The 10,936-nt window shown below is 27.2% G+C and overlaps 1 protein-coding gene across 1 annotated transcript; it reads left to right on the top strand.

The window, feature by feature from the left end:
• The first annotated feature begins 2,732 nt into the window (after positions 1-2,732).
• Positions 2,733-6,512, top strand: LOC100818496 (uncharacterized). Its single transcript, XM_003516369.4, has 4 exons — positions 2,733-3,055; positions 3,879-4,514; positions 5,203-5,547; positions 5,994-6,512. The coding sequence occupies exons 1-4, from the start codon at positions 2,849-2,851 to the stop codon at positions 6,267-6,269; spliced, it is 1,464 nt and encodes a 487-aa protein (XP_003516417.2). The 5' UTR covers positions 2,733-2,848; the 3' UTR covers positions 6,270-6,512.
• The last annotated feature ends 4,424 nt before the right edge of the window (positions 6,513-10,936 follow it).

Here is a 10,936-nt window from a genome sequence, read left to right as displayed (position 1 = left end):
GTCGGATAAGAGGGTTGTGGAGGAGAATGGAGGTGAGGATGATGGGGAGAAAGTTGTTGATAATGGCTGAGGCCTGAGAGTGAGAGCGGGGAGAGAAAGGTTTTGGGTGTGTGAACTGTGTCATCACATTTCTCAATGGGAATGCAATTATGTTTTATTAAATATACACAATCACTTTTACAATAAAATAAAATTGTGTTTTTATTATTTTTTTACATCCTTTTACAATAATAAAAACACGATTTTGTGAGATATTTAATAACGAAATTGTGTTTTGGTTTTAATTTTTTTACATCCCTTTATTATAATAACAAAAATAGATTTATAGTGAAAAAATGTTTGCCCCAAATAAAGCAACAGAAACATAATTCTACTATACAATATATAATAAAATTGCGTTGTTTTATGTTTTTTCACTCCAACTATATATAACCGAAATACAATTCTATTATAGTGAATAATAAAATCACATTTGCGTGGGAATGACAGACCAAAATAATGAAAAATCATATCCATGTGGGTAGTGTGAATAAAAAAAGTGATAGTGTGAATAGTAGCTGCCTTCGGAGTGGATACATATTTATTTGAAATGGGTTCAAAAAACACCTGGTTTATGGTAGGGAATTCCTTGGGACAACCCATTTTTTTCAAAATGCCAAAAATACCCTTGGATATAAATAGCAGGATACTTTTATTTGTGCAGTGCTATTTTTTTTTCTGCAAAATTTTCATCACTCAGTGTAACTTGCTTTCGTTAAGGGCGGTTATGAAGCGTATTTAGTCTCCGGTGGTGTACATGGAAAAAAATGGTATGGACATACCGATTCCCAATCCGTATGTGATCCATAGAATTTTTTTTTTTAATATAACCTGTGTCACCTGCATTGTTAATAGAACACTCAAACTAACTAAGTTAATGTTATAAATATAACATTAAAATTTCTAATTTATATTTAATGTATATGTAAATTTACATAATAGAGTTTGTGATGATTATTTTTTATATAATAATTAATTTGTTTACATATCTAAATTATAAATAAAAATTATAGGTTTAATAAGTATTTACGGATGTAAAAAAATATCAAATTTATTTAATTATCAATTGCTATAAAAAGAAATCTAAATACATCATTCAATTAAATATCAAAATTTTTTTACTATCAAATTTTGTAAATAAATTAAATAAATAAAAAAATTTCTAAAAAAATAATTTTTAAAAAATTAAACATATGAATTAATAAATAAATTTTAAATCTTAAATTTTGGTTTCAATATTTTTTATAACTACCAAATTTAATATATTTTTAAATTTGATTTCAATCATTATCTTAAACTAACGATCTTATAATATTTTAAATTTTAAATTTTGGTTTCAATATTTTTTATAACTACAAAATCAAATATGTTTTTAAATTTAATTTCAATCATTACACTAACAATCTTATCATATTTTAAATTTTGGTTTTCATATTTCTTATAACTAACAAATTTAATATATTTTTAAATTTAATTTCAATCATTATATTAAACTAACAATCTTATCATATTTTAAATTTTAAATTTTAATTTCAATATTTTTTATAAATACTAAATCAAATATATTTTTAAATTTGATTTCAATCATTATCTTAAACTAACAATCTTATCATATTTTAAATTTTAAATTTTGCTTTCAATATTTTTTATAACTATTAAATCAAATAGATTTTTAAATTTGATTTCGATTATTATCTTAAACTAAAAATCTTATCGTATTTTAAATTTTAAATTTTGGATTCATAATTTTTATAACTAACAGATTTATTGTACAACTAAAAATTATGTTTCAATATTTTTATAACAAATTTTAGTTATGGAAAATTTTTATTTAAATATTTTTTGTAAGTAACAAATTTAAATTATTTTTAATTATAATTCCATTATATTGGTGCACCGAGTACCACTCTTTATTCTAATTCTAATTGGATTCCATTTCATGGGCTCATAATTCTTCCTTTTTTTCTCGTACACTTGAGAATTCTTATTTTGATATAAAAATTCAATTGGCTTAAATCTAAAATGAAATAGGAGTAACGGAATAAAAATAGTTATTACTTATATATAGTTTAATATACTATTAAGTTTTTTTTTTGTTACCTTTTTGTGTAGAGACCACTTGGAATTAAGTATAACGGTAAGAATTCTACGCTAGTTTATTCACACACTTAAGTTGTAATTATTGATTACTTTAATAACTAATTAGTAAGACTTATATGGTTGTTAAGGTGATTGAAGGAAGAAAAAAGAAAAGAGAGGTCCCATGTTCAAGACTCTCCCATTAATATTCTAACAAAATTAACTATTACTATTTATTGATAAAAAAAACTTTAATAACACATTAATCACTTTTATTAAATCTATTATTATTTTTAATCTCTTTTAAATTGCGCTCTAAATTGAAAAGGAATTAACAAATAAAACCAGCTTTTTAAAATCTCCAATTTTTAATTTTGAAAGGCGTTTTCAGGTTTGAACGGAGTATCTAAGCAGAATCTAAGCGGTTAGTATTCTTCATTGTCACTTCGGTTACAATCACCACTTTCTCAAACTCAGTTCCACTTTTAAGATCAACAAGTACACTCACATACTACGAATATTATGATAATATTCATTAAATGCGTATATAACAAACCTTATCTTTTCCCAATAATCGATATTGACCACCTCAATTAATCAATTGTTGGGTTTATCGAAATACAACATCTCCTAGGAATCAAATCCAATCCCCGAATCTTGACTTTATCTTTAATTAACAAACCTTGATTGATGGATGAATCATATATATTTGTTCTTATAATTAGCAACCATGCTTGCTTCTCGCACTCTACCTCTTAGTACGTGGTTGTTTCATCCTCCATTCACATCGTTTCGCCGCCATACTTTCCTCCAATCTCAAATCTCTTCTAAGTTTACCGTATCGAACAAAATGGGCAAAGTTGTCAATTCAAACACCGAGTCTTCACTTTCAGAATCATCGTCAGCGGTTGCAGATTGTGCTGTTCGCAAAGACAATGTATGACTCCACCTCTTTTTTTTTGTTAAATAATTATTTGCGTTATTGTAGCAGAGCCAAGTTTTCTTATTGACGCAATTTTTTTTTCTTGGTCTATGTTTAAATGCTTCTCAGATTTCTTTTTCCGGCTCAAAACTATTTTAAAATTAAAATTTTACACTTTACAATGTGTGTTTTAAAATTATAAAATATAAGTTGAATTTCTTTTAATTTAAGAGAGATAACGGTAAAGGAGAGGAAAGCTAGGAAAATGTAGAATGTAGAGTGAAGAGTGACAAAGAAAGCTAGAAGAGAGACTAGCGAGGGAAGTGAGATAAAGTAAAATGGGGAGAGAGAATGGAGAGCAATAAAGCCTGAACTCTAATATGGACACCAAACATGACATTGACTAATGTCTAAGATATAAGATGTGGAGACACCACATATAAAAATGAAGACACCACTAATGTCTATTAAGAAAAGTGATATATTTGTATTTTTAAAATTAATTTTTTATGTTTTTCAAGTCTATAAATATAATTTTTAAACTAGACACCCAATAAGAAGTATCAAACGAATAAATGTTAACATGTGTCGGTTTCAAAAAGTGTTTGACACGATGACACCTCTTTTAATTAGTTTGTATGCATTTGATATCAATTTTTTCTTTGAAGTTATAATGTGACGGAGATTCTATTTTACCTTAATTTGGCTGTGGCTTGTAGGATTCAATAAAATTTGTATTAGGCTTTATGTGCTGCACTTAAGATTAAATTTTAATAATTTAGTTCACAGCAACCTTTTTTTTTTGTTTATTTTAATTTCCATGATTCAAATGCAGCAGGTTATGGTTGATGGGCCATTGGCAGATACACCTGATGACAACGAAGGATTTATAATGTTTGGCAGTATTCGTACATCGCTGAATAGAAAGAATGAGAAGAAGCATTCAGTACCTTGGTTCCCTGGTTGCACACCATTTGTTGATAAACACTCTGAATTCACGTCTAGTTCTAATCATTTAAAATCAACACCAACAACTACTACTACGAAATTTTCAAATTCTATGTTGACAACCTCCAATGATAAATCGCCTCAAGGTAGTAATTCCTGGAAGAACAAATCTGCATCTGTCAATAGAACTTATAATAGCGCCAGCAATTCAAACTTTGATAATGAATTGCCTCAAGGTAGTAATTTTTGGAAGAAGAAACCTGCATCTGTGAATAGGCCTTATAATAGCCCCAACAATTCAAACTATGATGCAGTTGGTAACAAGTTGGATGCTTCAGTTGGTTCGCCAATGTCCAAGCCATTTGACATCTGCTTTTCTGGAAGAAGAAATCCTGCTTTAATAGGAGCTACATTGCCGGGAGACAATGAAAAAAGCTGCATTGAAATGCAGGAGGAAAAGATAAAAGGGGGGATATTGAGGCCTGGAATGGTTCTCTTGAAAAATTATATAACTCTTGATGAACAGGTACTTGATTTTCACTTTCTTCGGTATGTAAGATGTACAATTTTTCAATACTCTTTAAATGGCATTTGTAGTATTGCAAAAGTAGAAACTGCAATTTATGATGAATATTATATTGCAGCAACCATTGCTGTCAACCAGAGTTAACTTGTAGACTCTTATGAATATACAATTTTAGGTAGAGGAAATGAGTTAGCTTGCTGTTAAACTCTTTCCTGGATAAACTTCAACAAACATGCTAAACTTGTATAAACTGTTGAATCATGAAGTTAGTGAGTTTGAAATCAAATGTAAATTTTGTCCTCAATTGACCTCGCAGTGGCAGTGTTTTATGCTGCTCACGTGTTGTTTTTGAAGCCAATGTAAATGTAAGATTTACTAGGACTAAAATGTATTACACAAACAATTATCCATTTTCAGAATCAGGAGGAGTTTGACAACCTTGACAGCAATTACTACGACATTAAGAGTAGGCATATTAGAAAATTAGCTAATTATGTATAGAATGATACATAGGTTGCAACCAATTCTCTCTATTGTCTGCTATTGGATTGTAGCATAATGCATTTCATTTATAAAAGTTTGCCCCTATGTATCCTGAATGTTGCACCATATCTTCATTGCATTTGGTTGAAAAGTTTTGATTCATTTCTTATATAATTCTTTTACTTTATTTGTTCTATAATTTTAGGTGGAAATAGTGAAAGTTTGTCGAGAACTTGGTCTTGGTCCTGGAGGATTCTATCAACCGGGTTATGCAAATGGAGCGAAACTTCGATTGAAGATGATGTGTCTTGGTATGGACTGGAATCCTCAGTCTTATAAATATGGAAAGAAACGGGTGATTGATGGTAGCAAGCCACCGAGTATTCCCTATCACTTCAGTCAACTGGTTATAAGAGCAATCCAAGAAGCACATTCTATAATTAAAAAGGAAAATAGAGTATTCAAAGTGGAGGACGAACTTCCTTCAATGACTCCTGATATATGCATTGTCAATTTTTATACAAACAATGGAAAGCTTGGTCTCCATCAGGTCAGCTCCTTTACTTCCTACACTACCATGGTTTGCATTTTCAATGCGAGAAAGAACTCATAAATATTTGGATATTGTAGACGTGTCCCAAGAAAGTTGAAAAGATATCATAGATATCTGATAAATTCTTCTCTTCCAACATTCCTAATTTTCACTTGTGGCATTCCTTTTTTTTTGTTTTTTATATAAAATGGAAAGGACATTTGTTGAACATTTTGGTTGAAATCTTGATATGATATTTGGTTGTTCTAGTCAGTGTGGTGATTGTCACATTGGTGTATCTGCAGATTGCTGAGTACTGAAGCATTAAGCTACTGTCTTATGCTTCTGGCATAAATGAATGCTGTTTTATCGAGTATCTAATGTCTCATCCATTTATTTTGTTAGCCATTCTTTGATAACATGGACAAACTCTCATGCTTCTATCATGAAACTACTCGGTGCAGGATAACGATGAAAGCAGAGAAAGTCTCCGAAAAGGGTTGCCTGTTGTGTCCTTCTCTATTGGCGATTCAGCAGAATTTCTTTATGGGGATGAGAGGAATGTAGAGAAGGCAGATAGTGTATTGCTAGAATCAGGAGATGTGTTGATATTTGGTGGTGAATCTCGACATGTTTTCCATGGTGTGTCATCAGTCTTACCAAATTCAGCCCCAAAGGAATTGTTGAGAGATACTTGTCTTTGTCCTGGTCGCCTCAATCTTACATTCAGACAGTATTAAACTATTAATGACCCCTCATCTGTACTCTGAAGCAATGCCATTGTTTTTGTTATTTACATGCTTTTATAGTTATAGGTTATTGTCCAAGTGAATTGTGTAAAGTGAACATTAATAGCTTGAATGTCACTAGTGTTCGTAGTATTAAATATGTAGTTAGCTAGTTGGATTTAGTTCACTATTTGAAGTTGTGATCAACAACGCAGATTCTTGATGAGTTAATTTCCATGTCATATTTGATCAAAATTACCTAGGCTTTTGATGGCTTTCTTCCCTGTTCAGGATTGTTGATGAAAATTCTGTTTAGTATAAACTGCTGCAATACTTTCTTGTGAAGATATATATTTGATAAGTTAAATATATTCATGTAATTTTAAGTTATATGTGTGCTAAGCATGAAATAAATTATATATGTGTTCTAGTGCGCCTGCATGTGTGGGAAAATTTTTAGTATTACCTACTAATTAGAAATTATTTTATTTTTAATTATATAACAATAAATGCTTGGGTGACAATATAGTATTTTAAAAAAAAATAATATACTTCAATTAAAATTTTATATTAGTATAATACATCCTATAAATTGTTTAATTTATAAGTAAGAATTTTAATAATGAAATTTTCAATATGATTTAAAGTGGTTTTATAAATATGATCCAGTGATCCGATTGACACTAATTGTGGAAGTGATTCAATTCTGAAAATGTTATCTATATTAGTTGGTACAAGTGGTTTAGAGTTTGAAGTCTGATATTGGATATGATATTAATCTTGTTGGATGAAGATTTCTAATTTTGTATGTGTTTGTAAACTCTAACAATGATAAGTCATGTCTTTCAATAATAAATACCTTATATTAATATTATAGTAAAAAACAGTTAAGTCTATTAGAGTTAAAACTTTATAAATTAATAATATCAGGATCTGAGAAATTTATTAATTTAGAGAGTTATTAATTTATCGATAAATTAATAATTATTAATTTAAAGAGTTTTTAAGTAATTATACTGTACATACCAAACAAAAAGTAAATTAGTCTATGTCTCTTAGAATTACATTGCATTAGGACTCAATGGTAAGTTGGCATATATAATTACATAATGTGTTAGATATTCAAATCATATCACAAGATGGCTCTCATTTAAAGTACAAATAGACTTGAACTTTAAAGGAAAACGCAATATGAATCATATTTCAATTTCAATAAGTGTAATATATTTTTTTCAGTTTCTATGAATTATTAATTTATGATTTTCTTGGGACCGAAAATTATAAAGGATCTCACGAAAAATTATTATCTTATTATTTTATCGAGTTTTTCAATTTTTTACATTGGCCAAGTCGGGACCGGACAAATTTATTATTTTAGAGAGTTTATTAATTTACCGAGTATTAATTTTAAGAGTTTCTACTATACTTTCTTATGATCTTTTAAGTTTTAAATTTGAATTATTTTGATTCTATAACTTTCAAATTTGAGTCATTTTAGTCTTTTATCTTACTAGTAGTATAAATTATTGTGAAGTATGTTTTATAACCATCACAAAATGAAAATACTAATGATATGTTAAGTTAATGAAAAGATTAAATTGAATCAAATTTGAAAGACAAAGAATCAAAATAAATTTTTTGAAAACATAAAAGATAAAATTTAATATAAAAAAATTGAATAAAGGAATAAAAGTATAATTTAGTCCAAATAATACAATATTAAATAGGCTTAATTGAATTTTTTTTCTCATACTTCAATTTATGTATAAATTTAATCTTCTTAAATTTAATTGATAATCAATGTGAAATATAATTTAAAAAATAAAGAAAAAAATAAGCCATTTTTATTTTTTATGTGTTTATATATTTTCCTTTCTTAATATAGACAAATTATTGACATGTCACATTTTAGTTATATTTTTATTAATTACTGGATATGATTTAAGGTAAAAAAAGAAATTTTAACAATTAAAAATTTATTAAAACTCAGCAAAAATAATTACAGTTAAAAGAGACTTCAAGCATAAATTAATTAAAACTAAATTAGGACCCGTGCAATGCATGAGTGGATTGTTGTGTTACTTAATATGTATTTCTCACAAAATATTTAGATCAATTTGCAAATTTATTGTAAATATTTTTTTAATCTTAAGAATGTTTTTCCTAAGAATACAAAGAAACTATTTTTTTGGGTTTTTTTTTTTAAAAAAAATGTGTAATATATGTGGCAATACTTATTTTATTATGTTTTAACAAATGTGCGAATAAATTTCCGATCCCATATTCCCAAGAATAAATAAATAAAACATGAAACTAACACTCCAAATTATTTATCAAGCAAGTTGGTAATATTTTATCTACATAATCAATTATTATTTACTTTAATGCCATTAACTTTGTATATATTTACATTAGCAAAACATATACTGCATTATATATTAATATTTAACAAAATGTGTACTGCATTATAGCCTTTAAGGGTATAGTATTATATCTACATTATTTTTAATTGAGAATCCTACCTATATGCAAAATTCCAAAACGTTTATTGCATCCCATTTTGGATTTTGCTCGTGAACAATTCCTTTGCAATATGACACAATTCTGAACTCACTGAATTGGCTTTCAAGACATGCTACCGCTACCCTATCCTAGCAGCATATACCATCAAAAAGCTGCATAAAACCATACCAGCTAGAATCAAATTGCAACAAACATCCACATAAGAGTCTCAATAAATACACCAAGATTTGGGTCTAAGCAAGCATGAATCTAACTCAATACCCTCTTCCTCCTCCCACCTCTAATATATTAGGGTTCCACCATAATTACCCTCACACCATCAACATGACAATGGATATTTACAATCACAATGAAGCATTTCCAAGTACCAAGAGACCAAAATAACCATCTCCACAATCTCTTTCAAGTATCTCCTCTCTTTATAATAAAAATAGTTGAAATTTTGTTGTCTCAAATCATCCACACTGGTGCATAATTTAATCATGAAACAAAAATGACTTCAAAGAATTACTTAGAGTTCTCCCACGTTTTAATGCCTTCGACATCTTTGTTTTTGTACATAAAAGGAAAGTACATAGCAACAAAGAATCATGACTCCATGAGACTACAAACCCAAAGAGTAATAACTTTATGGAATATTGAAATAAGTCAGAATCAAGTCATTCAACTGCTATTCATTTTGAAGCATAATTTTAACCTATTTTTTCTTTTTTTTTAAAGTAAAACTTGCATTAAATTTGGGTTGGACAAAGGAGAACCTAATTTTAAACCTTTTTTTTTTGGCTTTTTTACCAATCAGGGGTAAAAAAATTGTTATTTTCCAATCGAGGTATATTTTAAAAAATTATCCAAGACGGGATAAGTCGTAACAGGTGTTACGACTTCTAATTTACAAGTCGTAACACCTGTCACGACTTGTTATTTTTTTAACTGAAGTCGTAAAAATATTTACGACTTTAGTGCAAAGCTTTTTTTTATGACTTTAAAGTCGTATTTTTTTTATTTTTAAAAACAGAAGTTGTATTTTGTTTTACAATTTTAAAGTCATAAATGTTCTTTTTTAATTTTTTAAAAGTTTACGACTTCAAAGTCATAAATCTATTTTTTTTTCTTAAAATATCTGCTTTTTTACTATTTATAGTCATGTTTTTGTTATGTTAACCTTTTTTACAAGTACATGACTAAAATAACTTATAATTTTTATGTTTTTTTTTATTTGTATTGTGTGTTTTATATTAATCTACTAATTATGTTGTTTTTTTATTTTTATTGATAGATTATTTAAACTTTAAATAAAAAATATTTAAAGTAAACTATATTAAAAATATATATAACATGTTTTAAATAATAAAACATTAAAATAAAATAATAACATATCAAATAAAATCGCAAAAAATATACTAATAAAATTAACTTAATATTGTTTATTGCATTTTTAAATATATTTTTTTAAATTTTTATTTAAAATAAAAATAAAACTGTAAAAAATATTAAATTTAAAAGAAAAATAGATTTACGTAAAGAAAAAAAGGTTAACATAACAAAAATATGACTACAAATAGTAAAAAAGCAGATTTAAAGTCCCTTTCAAAAATTAAAAAAAAAAACATTTACAACTCGTAAAATAAAATAAGACTTTCGTTTTTAAATATAAAAAAATACGACTTTAAAGACTTTATAAATTAATAATATCAGGTCTGAGAAATTTATTAATTTAGAGAGTTATTAATTTATCGATAAATTAATAATTATTAATTTAAAGAGTTTTTAAATAACTATACTGTACATATCAAACAAAAAGGTAAATTAGTCTATGTCTCTTAGAATTACATTGCATTAGGACTCAAATGAGTAAGTTTGGCATATATAAATTACATCAATGTGTTAGAGTATTCAAATCATATCTCACAAGATGGCTTCTCATTTAAAAGGTATTGCAAATAGACTTGAACTTTAAAGAAAAACGGGCAATTACTGAATCATATTTCATATTTCAATAGAGTGTAATATATTTTTTTCAGTTTCTATAAATTATTAATTTATGATTTTCTTGGGACCAAAAATTATAAAAGGATCTCATGAAAAATTATTATCTTATTATTTTATCGAGTTTTTCAATTTTTTACATTAGCCTAAGTTGGGACCAGACAAATTTA

Source organism: Glycine max, chromosome 1, assembly GCF_000004515.6.
Source record: "Glycine max cultivar Williams 82 chromosome 1, Glycine_max_v4.0, whole genome shotgun sequence".
In the NCBI taxonomy this organism is placed as follows: Eukaryota; Viridiplantae; Streptophyta; class Magnoliopsida; order Fabales; family Fabaceae; genus Glycine; species Glycine max.
The sequence above is the reverse complement of the archived record's forward strand: the minus strand, read 5'-3'. Positions and strand labels throughout refer to the sequence as shown.

What these genes read in the sequence shown, in the direction of transcription:
- LOC100818496 (XM_003516369.4), top strand. Translation starts at nt 2,849, where the DNA reads ATGCTTGCTTCTCGCACTCTACCTCTTAGTACGTGGTTGTTTCATCCT. An exon ending in ATATAACTCTTGATGAACAG is followed by an intron (nt 4,515 to 5,202) that starts GTACTTGATTTT and finishes CTATAATTTTAG; the next exon opens with GTGGAAATAGTGAAAGTTTG. An exon ending in GAAAGCTTGGTCTCCATCAG is followed by an intron (nt 5,548 to 5,993) that starts GTCAGCTCCTTT and finishes TACTCGGTGCAG; the next exon opens with GATAACGATGAAAGCAGAGA.